General features: G+C 47.0%; 1 protein-coding gene across 6 annotated transcripts in view; it reads left to right on the forward strand.

The window, feature by feature from the left end:
* EVA1C (eva-1 homolog C) overlaps positions 1 to 16,596 on the forward strand; it is a 102,701-nt gene that overhangs the window by 75,119 nt on the left and 10,986 nt on the right. For 5 of the 6 annotated variants that reach the window (XM_060198630.1, XM_060198626.1, XM_060198627.1 and 2 more), the window contains one exon: positions 6,775 to 7,371. The exons of the other annotated variant lie outside the window; for it this stretch is intronic. In XM_060198630.1, coding sequence (XP_060054613.1) covers positions 6,775 to 7,151 — 377 coding nt within the window. In that variant the 3' untranslated portion in view covers positions 7,152 to 7,371. Of the gene's footprint in view, positions 1 to 6,774; positions 7,372 to 16,596 lie in introns of those variants that run through there. 6 annotated transcript variants of the gene reach the window in all.

The raw sequence follows: 16,596 nt of genomic DNA on the forward strand, positions 1-16,596 counted from the left end.
TGTCATAGCTGTTGTTGTTGTATAGGACAGAGAGAAATGGAGAGAAGAGGGGAAGACAGAGAGGAGGAGAGAAAGATCAGACACCTACAGACCTGCTTCACTGTTTGCGAAGCGACTCCCCTGCAGGTGGGGAGCAGGGGGCTTGAACCGGGATCCTTACGCCGGTCCTTGCACTTTGTGCCACATGTACCTAACCCGCTGCGCTACTGCCCGACTCCCAAGGATCCCAATTCTAGCCCCCAGCTCCCCACTTGCAGGGGGGTCACTTCACAAGCAGTGAAGCAGGTCTGCAGATATCTCTCTGTCTCTTTCCCTCTCTATTTCCACCCCCTCCTTTCAATTTGACTCTGTCCTATCCAATAAAAAAATAAATAAATAAAAAGTCCGCCAGGAGCAGTGGCTTCTCAGCGCAAGCACCGAACCCTAGTGATAACCTTCTTTTATTGTCAGGACATCATGTCACCAAGGTACAGGGCTCAGGGACGCCTTCTGCCCAGCGGCCACTCTAGCTCACGCCCCCACCTGGTCTGCTGAGGACAGCTCTTGACCAGTCCATTGGAGTGAGGCTTCTGAGAACCCTGAGCTGACCAGTGTAGCGTCACAGAGTCAGCAAATGTCATTCAGACAGAGCCTTCTGGCGAGCTGGCCCCTCTCTGTCCGCTGGAGCTATTTCATTTGACTGAGTGATCTCCGGGCATGACCTGGGCTCCCTCTGCAGATCCTAGACTATCTTGCTAGGCCATGCCATCTCCCTCCCTCCCTCCCTGCCTCCTTCCATTCCTTCTTTCCTCGCTTTCATTTTTTCTTTCTTTTAAATTTTATTTACTATTAGATAGATACAGAGAATTTAAAAAAAATGGGGGTGGGCAGTAGCACAGTGGGTTAAGCACACATGGCACAAAGCGCAAGGACTGACACAAGGATCCCGGTTCAAGCCCCTGGCTCCCCACCTGCAGGGGAGTGACTTCACAAGTGGTGAAGCAGGTCTGCAGGTGTTTGTCTTTCTCCCCCCCCCTCTGTCTTCCCCTCCTCTTTCCATTTCTCTCTGTCCTATCTAACAACAGCAATGACAACAATAATAACAACAAGGACAACAAAATGGGGAAATGGCCTCCAGGAGCAGTGGATTTGTAGTGCAGGCACCGAGCCCCAGTGATAACCCTAGAGACAAAAAAAAAAAAAAGGGGGGGGGAACAAGGCAGTTACCCTCAGGAAGGGGACCCTGCCTCAAATGTGGGTGCAGGGTGCATGGAAGAAACTCCAGAAGGGCAAGACTTAGTTACCGAAAACACATGCCCCAGGAGAACAGCGCAGACTGTGGGGAGATTGGGAACTGGTGGGGTACAGCGGGGAGCAGGAAGGGAGACGAGGATGGAGACAGTCCCCTCCCCGCAGAGGCTTTAGAGCAGAGACTGCGGGAGAAAAGCATGACCCCCCCCCCCCAGCTCAGGGCCTGGCCATCATTTTGTGTATTTACATGTGAACAGCTTTGTCCCAACCCCCACTGAGAACCACCCCTCCCAGAAATTAGAATAGTCCTGTTTTCTCCCATAAGGGATGAGAATCTGTATTCGAGCCTGTCTTCAAGATGCCTGGTGATAGTGCCACCAGCACAGCACATAGGTTACCATGCGCAAGGACCCAGGTTCAAGGCCCCGGTCACCATCTGCAGAGCGGAAGCTTCGCAAGTGGTGAAGCAGGGCTGCAGGTGTCCCTCTTTCACTCTTGTTCACTGTCCCCCCTTCCCCTCTCAATTCCTCTCTGTCTCTATCAAAAATTAACTAATTAGGGGGGGCAGGCAGTGGCGCACATAGTACTAAGTGCAAGGACCTGCACAAGGATCCGGGTTTGAGCCCCCACTCCCCACCTGCAGGTGGGATACTTTGCAAGTAGTGAAGCAGTCTGCAAATGTCTATCTTTCTCTCCCCCGTCTATCTCCGGCCCCTCTCAGTTTCTTTCTGTCCTGTCCAATCAAATGGAGAAAGAAAAGAAAAGTAAAAAGAAAAAAATGGCCACCAGGAGCAGAGGATTGAGCAGGCACCCAACCCCAGTTATAATCCTGGAGGCAAAAATAATAACAACTATTACTATTATTATTAATTAGTTACCTGGGGGGCCAGGCAGTGGCACACCCAGTTGAGCACACATATGACCATATGAAAGGACCTGGGTTCAAGCCCCTGGTCCCAGCCTGCAGGGGGAAAGCTTCACGAGCAGGGTCTGCAGGTGTCTTTCTCTCTATTTCCCCTCCTCCTCAATCTCTCTTTGTCTTGTCAAGTCAAAAGTAGGAAGGGGGGGACCAGCCGTGTAGACACCAAACCCCAATGATAACCCTGATGGCAATAAAAATATGAAATAGGGGGGTCCGGGTGGTAGCGCAGTGGGTTAAGCACACATGGTGTGAAGCTCAAGGATGGGACTGGTGTAAGGATCCCAGTTCGAGCCCCCAACTCCCCACCTGCAGGGGAGTCGCTTCACAAGCCGTGAAGCAGGTCTGCAGGTGTCTATCTTTCTCTCCCCCTCTCTGTCTTGCCCTCCTCTCTCTATTTCAAGCCCCAGTGATAACCCTGGAGGCAAAAAAAAAAAAAAAACTGAAATAGAGTAAGTGGCTCCTGGGCCCTGGGGAAAACCCTTTGATAAGTAGCTTAAATAGCACTGCAGACAACTAACTCCCTGCCCCACCTCCAGCCCAAGTCAACTGTGAGTTAAACCATCTGTGTCTTAAGGAGTGAGTGAGGAGGCTGTCTGGAGGTAAAAGCCCAAAGAATATCTAGGAGATTCGCAGCTCCACCCAGAACTTGAACTGCAAGTGGAAGAAGCTGAGTGAGGAGGTTTCGTGTTTCAGGAAGATAAGGTACCCTACTTAGACTTGCCCCGTTAGACCAGGGAGGCTGGCTCCCTTGTCCTGGGTTTCTTCATTATCCCCAGGTGGTAAACCCAAAGTCAGCATGCCCAGGTGAGGATATCAGTGTGAGCCTCTTCATCAAAGTCTAGAAACTATAGCCCACCGACAATTTTGTAAATAAAGTTTTATTAGAACACGGCTGATGTAGCAGTGTCTGCAAAGTACCATCCACAGACTAGTTTTGCAAATAAAATTGTATTAGAACATAACCTGTGTAGCAGGGTCTGCAAAGTGTCACACACAGGACAATTTTATAAGTAAATAAATATTTACTTATTTATTTATTTATTCCCTTTTGTTGCCCTTGTTGTTTTACTGTTGTAGTTAGTATTGATATCATCGTTGTTGGATAGGACAGAGAAAAACTGAGAGAGGAGGGGAAAACAGAGAGAAAGACAGACACCTGCAGACCTGCTTCACTGCCTGTGAAGTGACTCCCCTGCGGGTGGGGCGTTGGGGGCTCAAACCAGGATCCTTAACACCAGTCTTTGCGCTTTGTGCCATGTGCGCTTAACCCGCTGCACTACCACCTGACTCCCCACGGGTCAATTTTACAAACAAAGTTTTATTAGAACAAGGTAATGTCAGGGTCTACAAACTATGATCCATGCATTGGTCAGTTTTACACACACACACACACACTTTTTTTTTTTTTCTATTTTAATAAGTGAAAGCAATATGGAAAGACCAGAGCATACTCAGCTCTGGTTTTTGATGGTGCTGGGGATTATGTTGTAGCGGTCAGGTGTCGGGCTGCACCGCGGAGAAGAGAGTGGACGTCCAGAGCAAAGGGGTACAGAAATCTTTATTATAGGATGGGGGGGGTGGCTCAGGCCACGTGGAGTCAGCCGACAATGGCCGTCCCCACTACCTGACCACGAGGCGAGAGAAGGGAGAGAGATCTGAGAGAGGGGGAGCCGAGAGCCCAGAGAGAGCGAGGGGGCTTTTTATTGGGCAACAACCAGGGGTGACGTGTGGGGCCAGGATTGGTTGAAGGGGGCACTGCTAGGATTTCGCGGGGCGTGGTAAAACCTGGGGGCGGAGACTGCATCAGAATAATTCCTCAGCAACAGGATTGAATTTGACACTTTGAAACTTCAAGCATGAAGGGTTTTTTGCAAGATCATTGTGCATTGATCAGATTTATAATTAAAATTTTATTAGAACAAGCCTCTGTATTGAGTCCTACAAACTACCATCCCCTCAACCAAGCCTGTAAATAAAGTGTTTATTATTATTGTTATTTATTTGCTAGAGACAGAGAGAAGTCAAGAGGAAAAGGAGAGAGAGAGAGAGAGAGAGAGACCTGCAGCATTGTTTCACTGTTGATGAAGAGACCTGCAGCATTGTTTCACTGTTGATGAAGCTTCCCCTGCAGGTAGGGATCAAGGACTTGGACCCAGGTCCTCATGCATTGTAATGTGTGCACTCAACCAGGTGTACCACACCTGGCCCCTGTAAATAAAGTTTTATTAAAACACAATCTCTATATCTGGATCTACGAACTGCCACCCACAAGCCATTTTTGTAAATAAAGTTTTATTAGAACACAGAAACAGCCATTATCGCCTATGGCTGCTTTTCTCCCATAATAGCAGCAGAGCTGAGGACTTGCCTCAGAGGCAGCAGAGCCACAAAGCGTAGAAGACTTACTCTCTGCCCCTTCACTGGGAAAACCTGCCAATTCCTGATCCTTATTATGAATGTGTTGGCGAGATCAGTATTTCCCAAAGTGGGAGGAGTGTTAACACGTTAAGAGGTACACAACCGGAAAAAAATGGGGAGAGTAGTAATCCTTACTGCTTGGGGTTAATGTAGTGATTTAATTTGATTTATGTAAGGGATTTGACTGGGATACAGAGTACAAATTAGCATTATTTCTGTTTGTTCTTCTATAATAATAATAGTAATAATAATAACAATTATTATTATTATTCAGTCATTTGGATGTAAGAAAAACTACCAGTAGTTTTATTTATGTTTCAACCTAAAATAAAGATTCAGCTTTGGGGGCTGGGCGGTAGTGCACCAGGTAAACATACAAAGTACAAATCACAAGGATCCTGGTTCGAGCCCCCAGCTCCCTACCTGCAGGGGGTCATTTCATGAGCCATGAAGCAGGTCTGCAGGTATCATCTTTCTCTCTCCCTCTATATCTTCCTCATCCCTTTCTATTTCTCTCTGTCTTATATCCGATTAAAAAAATAAACAGAAAAAAGAAAAGGAAAAAATGGCCGTCAGAAGCCCTGGATTCGTAGTGCAGGGACCAAGCCCCAGCAATAACCCTGGAGTCAAAAAAAAAAAAAAATCAGCTTTGCTAACATCTATATATATATTTTATATCTAAGTTATTTTCTCTTGTTTTTTATTGGAGAGGGAGAAGGAGAGGAACAGAGAGAGACCTGCAGCCCTGCTTCACCACTGGAAACTTTCTCCCTGCAGGTGGGGCTCAAACTTGAACCAGGTCCTTGTGCCCTGTCATGTATGTGCTCAACCAGGTGCACCACCACTCAGTCCCTTATGAAAACGTTTAAAGGTTTTGAGCACATGGAATCAGTAGACACATGGACATTACAAGATAAATCACAGAGGGACTTAGAAGCAGGTGGCTTCCCCTTCTCCACACTGCTGAGTTCAAATTTTTTTTCCTTTCTATTTTTTTTATTGGATAGGGCAGAGAGAAATTGAGAGAGGGAGAGAGAAAGACACCTGCAAACCTGCTTCATGGCTTTTGAAGTGGATCCCCTGAAGGTGGGGATCGGGGGCTTGAACCCACGTTTTTGCACATGGTAATACAGGAGTACGCCATGACAAGTTCAAATTCTTATCTGCCATTCACACTGCAAATTATGTAACCTCTCTGTTTCTTTATTTGTAACATGGGGTTTATTTTCCCTTCCTGCTATGGAACTGTTATGATTAAATGACTTAGCTCCTGGCTGGGGAGGTAGTCTAATAGTTTAACGAAAAGACTTGGAGGGAGGGGCGTTGCGGATAGCATAGTGATTCTACAAAGAGACTCTTAGACTTGAGGCTCCAAAGTCCCAGATTCAATCTCCCACACCACCATAAGCCAGAGCTGAGCAGTGCTCTGGTAAAAAAATAAATAAAAATAAAAATAAAAAAAGATTTTTCTGCCTAAGGCATCAGAGTTTGCAAGTCTAGTCTCCAGCACCACCATGCACCAGAACTGAGCAGTGCTCTAATTAAAAAAAAAGTTAATAAAGTCAACAAAAAGACTTAACATCTCTACAGGTCTCATAACATTCAATGAAACATAGCAAATGGACAATAGACTATTCTTATTTGTTGGAAATTATTACAAATTAATCTAGGGTTAGAGGTGGACAGCATAAAGGTTACGGGAAAAGACTCTCATGCCTGAGGCTCCAAAGTCCCCTGCACCACTGGAAGCTTCTCCACCATCAAGGGGGAGTCTTCCATGGAGTGGTGAAACAGTGCTGTGAGACTCTCTCTCCCCCCCTTCCTTTCCCGCTCCTTCTTCCTATTTCTTCATCCCTTATCAATTTTTCTCTGTCTCTATCCAAAATAAAAAAATTAAAATAACTCAAAAGTAAATAAATAAATAACAAATTTTTATCATTGATTTAACAGGGGCTTACAAAATTGTAGGGTCTCAGAGCTATGGAATCTCGCTCATAAATGGTGGATGTCAGTCACTGCACACACACACCCCCAGTCCTGTTTCTCTGCTCCCATGACCACCACAGTTCTGGAAAGGTCTAGATTGTTGGGGTTTTTTTTTCCATCAGCGGGCTGTATACCTGGTTACAAGTGAATCATCTAGAGGTGCTTCTCAGGGGACGGGTGGAGTCTGACCACCCCTGTCCTGTCCTCTGTCCCTCCAGCACACCCCGAGAGAGCTGCCCTGCTGTTCGTGTCCAGCGTGTGTGTGGGCCTGGCGCTCACCCTGTGCGTCCTGGTCACCAAGGTGTCCTGCGCCAAGGACTTGAGGAAACTACAACTGGCGAGGGAACACCTAGTGCTCGGCAGCGACCAGGCCGAGGAGGACAACGAAGAGGGAGAGGACGAGGAGCACTCCTCCGACTCCGATTTCCAGGGAGAACTGTCAGGCTTGTGCCGGACTCCGTACCCCGTTTACAGCTCTGCGGAGGCCGCGGAGCTGGCAGAAAGGATTGAGCGCAGGGAACAGATCCTCCAGGAGATCTGGATGAACAGCGGCTTGGACGCTTCGCTCCCCAAGAACATGGGCCACTTCTACTGAAAACCCCACTGGAATCTCCTGGCCTGTCTCCAGGCCCTTTCTCTAGAGGGAAGGACCCAGAATGCTCCTCTGCTTCTGTTTCCCTTGTACCTTCTATGAAGGAGATGCTTGTCATGCCATGCAATACTGGTGAAGCCAGGAAGCCCCTAGAGAGACATTTGAAACCATCTGCAACACCTTTCCAAATAAATTCAGAGGGGAGACTATCATCTGCACTTTATTACTGTTGTTGTTATTATTATTATGTTATTATTACTAATTATGTGGCGGCAGGGCCTCACACAGTTATGATGTCACCACTTATTTATTCCAGTGAAGAAAGAGGGAGAGATACTACAGCACCAGAGGCCCCCTGCACACCCCCCCCAAGTGACGCCAGGGCTCTAACCAGGGCTGTGATCCTGGCAAGGCACACGCCCTGCCCTGTGAGCTCTCTCTCCAGTCCTGCATTGTTTAGGTGGGGTTTTGATTTGTTTTTTTCTTTTTTTATGCATAATGAGTTTTTTTCATTTTTACTTATAAAATAGAAACACCAACAAGACCATAAGATAAGAGGGGGACAATTTCACACAATTCCCAACACCAGAACTCCCTTTCCCATCCCCCACCCCCTTGAAAGCCTTCCTATTTTTTATCCCTCTGGGAGTATGGACCCAGGGTCATTGTGGGGTGGAAGGTCTGGGCAGAAGGTGGAAGGTCTGGCTTCTGTAATTGCTTCTCTGCTGAACATGGGCATTGACAGGTGGATCCATACTCCCAGCCTGTCTCTCTCTTTCCCTAGTAGAGCAGGGCTCTGGGGAAGTGGGGGTCCAGGACACATTGGTGGGGTCATCTGTCCAGAGAAGTCTGGTTGACATCATGGTAGCATCTGGAACCTGGTGACTGAAAAAAAGAGTTAACATATAAAGCTGAACAAATCGTGGACTAATCATGAAGCTAAAGGCTGGAATATTGTAGATGTTTTGTTTTTTTCCTTACCAGAGCACTGCTCAGCTCTGGCTAATGGTGGTGCTGGGGACTGAATAGATGGAAAATTCCTCAAGATAGTGGAGTCTATATATAGCAAACCTACAGCCAACATCATACTCAATGGTGAAAAACTGGAAGCATTTCCCCTCAGATCAGGTACTAGACAGGGCTGCCCACTATCACCGTTACTGTTCAACATAGTGTTGGAAGTTCTTGCCATAGCAATCAGGCAGGAGCAAGGAATTAAAGGGTTACAGATTGGAAGAGAAGAAGTCAAACTCTCCCTATTTGCAGATGACATGATAGTATACATAGAAAAACCTAAGGAATCCAGCAAGAAGCTTTTGGAAATCATCAGGCAATACAGTAAGATTTCAGGCTACAAAACATATGAAAGTAAATGGCATTCCTCTATGCAAACACTAAGTTAGAAGAAGATGAAATCCAGAAATCAATTCCTTTTACTGTAGCAACAAAAACAATAAGATATCTAGGAATAAACCCAACCAAAGAAGTGAAAGATTTGTATACTGAAAATTATGAGTCACTACTCAAGGAAATTGAAAAAGACACAGAGAAGTGGAAAGGTATTCCATTTAAGGACCCCAGTTTGAGCCCCTGGTTCCCCACCTACAGGGGAGTCACTTCACAGGCAGTGAAGCATGTCTGCAGGTGTCAAAAAAAATTCCATGTTCTGTAAATCGGTCCAACCTCTGTGGAGAACAGTCTGGAGAACTCTCAGAAGGCTAGAAATGGGCCTACCCTATGATCCTGCAATTCCTCTCCTGGGGATATATTCTAAGGAACCCAATACACCCATCCAAAAACATCTGTGTACACATATGTTCTTGGCAGCACAATTTGTAATAGCCAAAACCTGGAAGCCACCCAGGTGCCCAACAACAGATGAGTGGCTGAGCAAGTAGTGGTATATATACACAATGGAATGCTACTCAGATATGAAAAATGGTGACTTCACCGTTTTCAGCCAATCTTGGATGGACCTTGAAAAATTCATGTTGTGTGAAATAAGTCAAAACAGAAGGATGAATATGGGATGATCTTACTCTCAGGCAGATGTTGAAAAACAAGGTCAGAAGAGAAAACACAAGTAGAACCTGAACTGGACTTGGCGTATTGCACCCAAGGAAAAGACTCTTGGGGTTTGGGGAGGGGGGCACAGGTCCAAAGGGGATGATAAAGGACCTAGTGGGGGTTGTATTATTATATGGAAAACTGGCAAATGTTATGCATGTAGAAACTATTGTATTTACTGTCTGATGTAAAACACTAGTTCACCAATAAAGAAATTAAAAAATATATAAAAAAGGAAAAAAAATTTCCATGTTCCTGGGTTGGCAGAATTAACATCATCAAAATGAATATACTACCCAGAGCCATATACAAATTGAATGTTATCCCCATCAAGATCCCAACCACATTTTTTAGGAGAATAGAACAAATGCTACAAATGTTTATCTGGAACCAGAAAAGACCTAGAATTGCCAAAACAATCTTGAGAAGAAAGAACAGAGCCAGAGGCCTCACACTCCCAGATCTCAAATTGTATTAAAGGGCCATTGTCATCAAAACTGCTTGGTACTGGAACATGAATAGACACACTGACCAGTGGGATAGAATTGAGAGCCCAGAAGTAAACCCCCACACCTATGGACATCTAATCTTTGACAAAGGTGCCCAGACTATTACATGGGGAAAGCAGAGTCTCTTCAACAAATGGTGTTGGAAAAAATGGGTTGAAACATGCAGAAGAATGAAACTGAACCACTATATTTCACCAAACACAAAAGTAAATTCCAAGTGGATCAAGGACTTGGATGTTAGACCAGAAACTATCAGATACTTAGAAGAAAATTTTAACAGAATTCTTTTCTGCATAAATTTTAAAGACATCTTCAATGAAAGAAATCCAATTACAAAGAAAACTAAGGCAAGCATAAACCTATGGGACTACATCAAATTAAAAAGCTTCTGCACGGGAGCCAGGCGGTAGCACAGCGGGTTAATCACAGGTGGCACAAAGCGCAAGGACCAGCGGAAAGATCCCCGTTCGAGCCCCTGGCTCCCCATCTGCAGGGGAGTCGCTTCACAAGCGGTGAAGCAGGTCTGCGGGTGTCTTATTTTCCTCTCCCCCTCTCTGTCTTCCCCTTCTCTCTCCATTTCTCTCTGTCCTATCCCACAACAACAACATCAGTAATAACTACAACAATAAAACAAGGGCAACAAAAGGGAATAAATATATAAATAAATTTTTTTTAAAAAGCCTTTGCACAGCAAAAGAAACAACTATCCAAACCAAGAGACCCCTCACAGAATGGGAGAAGATCTTTACATGCCATGCATCAGACAAGAGCTTAGTAACCGAAATATATAAAGAGTTGCCCAACTCAATGACAAGAAAACAACCCCATCCAAAAATGGGGAGAGGACATGGACTGAATATTCACCACAGAAGAGATCCAAAAGGCTGAGAAACACATGAAAAAATGCTCCAAGTCTCTGATTGTCAGAGAAATGCAAATAAAGACAACAATGAGATACCACTTCACTCCTGTGAGAATGTCATACATCAGAAAAGATAGCAGCAACATATGGAGAGGTTGTTGGGACAAAGGAACCCTCCTGCACTGCTGGTAGGAATTTAAATTGCTCCAACGTCTGTGAAGAGCAGTCTGGAGAACTCTGAGAAGGCTAGAAATGGACCTACACTATGATCCTGCAATTCCTCTCCTGGGGATATATCCTAAGGAACCCAACACATCCATCCAAAAAGATGTGTGTACACCTATGTTCTTCTTTTATTTTATTTTATGTATTTATTTATTTATTTATTTATTTGTTACTGGATAGAGACAGAGAGAAATTGAGAGAGAAGGGGGAGATAGAGAGGAAGAGAGATAGAGAGACACCTGCAGATCTGCTTCACCGTCTGTGAAGCAACTGCAGGTGGGGAGCTGGGGGCTTGAACCAGGATCCTAACTGGTTCTTGTGCTTTGTGCTATACCTATGTTCTTAGCAGCACAATTTGTAATAGCCAAAACCTGGAAGCCACCCAGGTGCCCAACAACAGATGAGTGGCTGAGCAAGTTGTGGTCTTATATACACAATGGAATACTACTCAGATATTAAAAACAGTGACTTCACCGTTTTCAGCCCATCTTGGATGGAGCTTGAAGAACTCATGGTATGTGAAATAAGTCAGAAACAGAAGGATGAGTATGGGATGATCTCACTCTCAGGCAGAAGTTGAAAAACAAGATCAGAAGAGAAAACACAAATAGAACCTGAACTGAACTTGGCATATCGCACCAAAGTAAAAGACTGTGGGGTGGGTGGGGGGGAGAATACAGGTCCAAGAAGGATGACAGAGGACCTAGTGGGGGTTGTTTTGTTATGTGGAAAACTGAGAAATGTTATGTACAAGCTATTGTATTTACTGTCGAATGTAAAACATTAATTCCCCCAATAAAGAAATTAAAAAAAAATATATCTCCCTGCCCTCCAAAAAAAAAAATACAGTAGTTGGTACGTGTGTAACATTTCTCAGTTTTCCACGTAACAGTTCAACCCCCCAGTTAGGTCCTCTTCTGCCATCATGTTTCAGGACCTGAACCCTTCCCCTGCCTCACAGTCCTTTACTTTGGTGCATATAATTCTTTCTTTTTTTTTTTCCTCCAGGGTTATTGCTGGGCTCGGTGCCTGCACTATGAATCCACCGCTCCTGGAGGCCATTTTTCCCCCTTTTTGTTGCCCTAGTTGTTGCCGCCTCAATGCGGTTATTATTATTGCCATTGTTGGCGTTGCTTTGTTGTTGGATAGGACAGAGAGAAATGGAGAGAGGAGGGGAAGACAGAGAGAGAGGGGAGAGAAAGATAGACACCTGCAGACCTGCTTCACCGCCCGTGAAGCGACTCCCCTGCAGGTGGGGAGCCGGGGGCTCGAACCGGGATCCTTACGCCGGTCCCTGCGCTTTGCACCACGTGCGCTTAACCCACTGCGCCACCGCCCGACCCCCTAATTATTTCTTAATTGCCACTATGGTTACTGCTGGGGCTCAGCGTCAGCACTACAAATCCACCACTCCCAGTGGCCATTTTTACCTTTTTTTTTTTTGACATGGCAGAGAGAAATTGAGAGGGGGAGGGGACATAGAGAGGGAGAGAAAGAGAGACACCTGTGGCCCTGCTTTCCTCCTGTAGGTGAGGAGTGGCAGTTCAAACCCAGGTCTGTGAGCATGGTAACATGTGCACTTAACCAGGTGTGCCACTGCCCGACTCCCTTTCCGTGATACTTTTACGAACAAGAGAGAGAACAACTCACTACTCATCTCTGCTTCTGGTGGTGTCAGGAATTGAACCCGGGACCTCACACGTGTCAGCAACCCTGTGTTCTGTCTACCCCCTCAGCCCCACCTGACACACTGAGAGGCACACTGAGAGCCTATTGGAAGGCCAGGGCAGTGCCAGGAAGAGGGTGTGGGGAAGGAAGGGCTATGCATGGAGCCCAGAGCCCAGGGTCAAGGCCCCGCTTCCTTGGGTCGCAGCCAAGTCCTTTGTGAACATCCCACGCACGGGTGTGACAGGCTGTGCCCTGTCTTGGCAGACCCACCCAGATCTCTGGCCACTTGCAGAAACCCATTGTAAGATAGGGTTGGCCCGACTCCAGCCCCAGGGGAGGCAGCGGCCTGGGAGAATCAATCCTCAATAAATACTCTACCTGTTAATTAATCCTTTCTTAAATAAAAAAAAAAAGCCTCAAAAAAAAATAAATAAATACTCTACCTGAGGCCCCCACAGACTGAGCAGAGCATTTGTGGAAAGGGTCATGCTGAATGTCACCTCCCGCAGGGACAGTCCAGGAAGGCAGCCAAGGTCACGTCCTGAGAAAGTTTGAGTCTGCAGGCCCCTTGCCGCCTGCTCAGGAGTGCAGTGCCAGGCTCCCCTGAGAACGGAGAGAAGGAGCAGATGACCGCGGGCTGGCTGTGTGTCCCTGTCGTCTCCGTTTTCACCTCGGTCACCTCCTAGGATCTCAAGTTTGGCTCCCCGTGGCCAGAGACACAGTTCTAGCTCTCAGTCGTCCTGTGGACAGGGGGTTCTTTGGGGGAGGCAGTGCTGAACCAGGCAGGGGCATCTCAAGGTGGCTCAAGGGAGCTCCTACCTTTCCAGGCATGAGGCCCCGGTTCTGTCCCCGGCTCCACGAGGGAACTCCATGAATGATGGAGCTGTGCTTTGGTGTCTCTCTCTTTCTTTTTGAAAAAATACATATTAGGGGTCGGGCGGTAGCACAGTGGGTTAAGCGCATGCGGTACAAAGCGTAAGGACCAGCATAAGGATCCCGGTTTGAGCCCCCGTCTTCTCATCCGCAGGGGAGTCGCATCACAGGTGTTGAAGCAGGTCTGCAGGTGTCTTTCTCTCCCCTACTCTGTTTTTCCCTCTTTCCATTTCTCTCTGCCCTATCCAACAATGACGACATCAGTAACAGCAATAATAATAACTACAACAATAAAACAACAAAGGCAACAAAAGGAAAATAAATAAATATTATATATATATATTGGGGATCGGGTGGTGGCGCAGCGGGTTAAGCGCATGTGGTGCAAAGCATAAGGACCAGCATAAGGATCCCAGTTCGAGCCCCCGGCTTCCCACCTGCAGGGGAGTCGCTTCACAGGTGGTGAAGCAGGTCTGTAGGTGTCTGTCTTTCTCTCCCCTCTCTGTCTTCCCCTCCTCTCTCCATTTCTCTCTGTCCTATGCAACAACGAACAACATCAACAATAACAATAATAACCACAACAAGGCTACAACAGCAAGGGCAACAAAAGGGGGAAAATGGTCTCCAGGAGCAGTGGATTCGTGGTGCAGGCACCGAGCCCCAGCAATAACCCTGGAGGCAAAAAAAAGGAATATATATATCTATATATACTACTTAATTAATTAATTAATTAATTAGTTTGGACAGAGAGAGAAATCAAAAGGAGGAGGGGTAGGCAGTGGTGCCTCTGGTTAAGCACACACATTACAGTGTGCAAGCACCTGGGTTCAAATCCCTGGGCCCCACCTGCAAGGGGGAAGCTCCACAAGCGATACACAACTCTTCAAGATGACTCTGTGTCACTTGAATACTGGAATAGTGTGGACGAAGATGCAGAGGGAGCTTGTGCACTGAAATGTGTGCCACTGCCCAGCCCCCTTTTTCTTTTCTTTTCTTCCCCGGTGCTGGGGGCTCATGCACCTGCAGTTTCTCCAGCGCCGTCTTTTCATTCCTGCATGGCGACAAGGAAAGGAGACAGAGACGGAAAGACAGTACAACACCTGAGCTTCCCCCAGTGCTGTAACAGCTCCCACGTGGTGCTGGGGCTCAGACCTGGGTCTCTGACACAGCAAGGCACACAGTCTACCAACTGAGCTATCGCTTCAGTTCCCAACTAGTCTTAACATCTTGGAAAGATGGTTTGATGCTGTTAGGGAAATGGCAGTGGGGGTTGGGGTGCAGGTGGTGGTGCACCGGGCTAAGTACATACAGTACTAAGTGCAGTGACCTGCACAAGGATTCAAGTTCTAGCCCCCGCCCCTCACCTGGAGGGGGTGCACTTCACAAGCGGTGAAGCGGGTCTGCTGCAGGTGTCTTATCTTTCCTTCTCTCTCTCTTAAAAAAAAAGATTATGGGGGTCGGGCGGTAGCCGCACGTGTTGCAAAGCGCAAGAATCCCAGTTCGAGCCCCCAACTCCCCACCTACAGTGGAGTCACTTTATAGGCAGTGAAGCAGGTCCGCAGGTGTCTGTCTTTCTCTCCCCCCTCTGTCTTCCCCTCCTCTTTCCATTTCTCTCTGTCCTATCCAACAACGAACGACATCAACAATAACAATAATAACCACAAGGCTACAACAACAAGGGCAACAAAAGGGGGAAAAATGGCCTCCAGGAGCAGTGAATTCATGGTGCAGGCACTGAGCCCCAGCAATAACCCTGGAGGCAAAAAAATTTAAAAAAAAACTTTATTTATTTATTGCTGGATAGAGACAGAGAGAAATTGAGACGGGAGAGGAAAATCAGAGGCTTGAATCCTGGTCCTTACTCCTGTAATGTGTGCTTAATCAGGTGACCACCTAGCCCCTCTCTCCTTCTCTCTACCTCCCTACATTTCTCTCAATTTCTGTTTCCTATCTAATAAAAATTAGGGGGGAAATGGCAACCAAAAAAAATGGCCACAGGGAGCAGTGGATTTGTAGTGCTGGCACCAAGCCCCAGCAATACACCTAGAAGCCAAAAAAAAAAAAAAGGCAGTGGGGGACAGGCAGTGGTGTACGTGTTACAATGCTCAAGAACCCAGGTTCAAGGCCTCACTCCTCACTTGCAGGGGGGAAGCTTCATAAGCAGCGAAGCAGGGCTGCTTGTGTCTCTCCTCCCTCTCTCTCTCTCTCTTTCTCGCTCTCTTTCTCTGTGTGTGTGTGTGTGTGTGTGTGTGTGTGTGTGTGTGTGTGTGTGTGTCTGCCTCCCTCTTTCTTCCAATTTCTCTCTGGTCTCTATCCAATAAATAAAATATAGAAGAGAGATGACAGTCCAAGCCCTTTACAGTCTGAACTCCATGGCTGACTCGTGTGGGTGCCTTAGATGCTCTGCATGGTGTCGAGGGACCCTCAGATGCGTCCAGGCAGAGCCCCCCTTTGAAAGGTTCCCCAGTTACGGTTTGATGACTGCTCACTGGTCTAACTGTGTTTCTCCCGGGTTGGAACAACAGCAGATTCAGTTGAGGACATCTATCTAGAGATCGGAAAGTGCTGCCGCCTTCCTGCTAGCAGCTAGCAAAGTGACCTGCAAGGTCAGGTGAGCTCAGACTGCAGGAGTGGAGGAAACAAAGGGAGGAAAATTGGTCACTTCCAACTAGAGGGGATGTTCCCGCCCAGTCTTCTCTCTGTTCCCACTCAGGGTTCCGGGGATGAAGTCCTTTCAAGAAAAGGGAAGAAGCAGTGCTTGTCATTTCCTGTGGTTTCCAAGACTACCTCCAGCCCCTGCTCAGATGACCCAATGACCAACTGAGCTGGAAAAGCCTCCACTGGTTTCTGCTGATGGGGAGGGAGGGAGGCACGTTAGATGCTTGAGTACAGTCATGGTGACATGACCTCACTCAGGGAGAAAAGAGGAAAGCCTTCCCAACTTGCTCACAATGCTTGGAGCGGAGAATAGGTGACTCATCTGGGAGGAATTTGCAAACCCAGTTGGGTGGCCTTCCAGCCCTGAGAGCCCCAATTTCCTTCCTGTGAACTTGACCTCTGATTGTCAAGACCTTGGACCCTGGCAGCGCCAGGCGTGCTGGATTAGAGAGAGAATCAAGGGACCAGACTGTGGCACACCTGGCTGAGCGCACACATGTCAGTGTGCAAGGACCTCGGGTTCAAACCCCTGATCCCCACCTGAGGTGGGGAAGCCTCACGAATGGTGAAACAGGGCTGCAGACGT

This window comes from Erinaceus europaeus, chromosome 9, assembly GCF_950295315.1.
Source record: "Erinaceus europaeus chromosome 9, mEriEur2.1, whole genome shotgun sequence".
NCBI lineage: Eukaryota > Metazoa > Chordata > Mammalia > Eulipotyphla > Erinaceidae > Erinaceus > Erinaceus europaeus.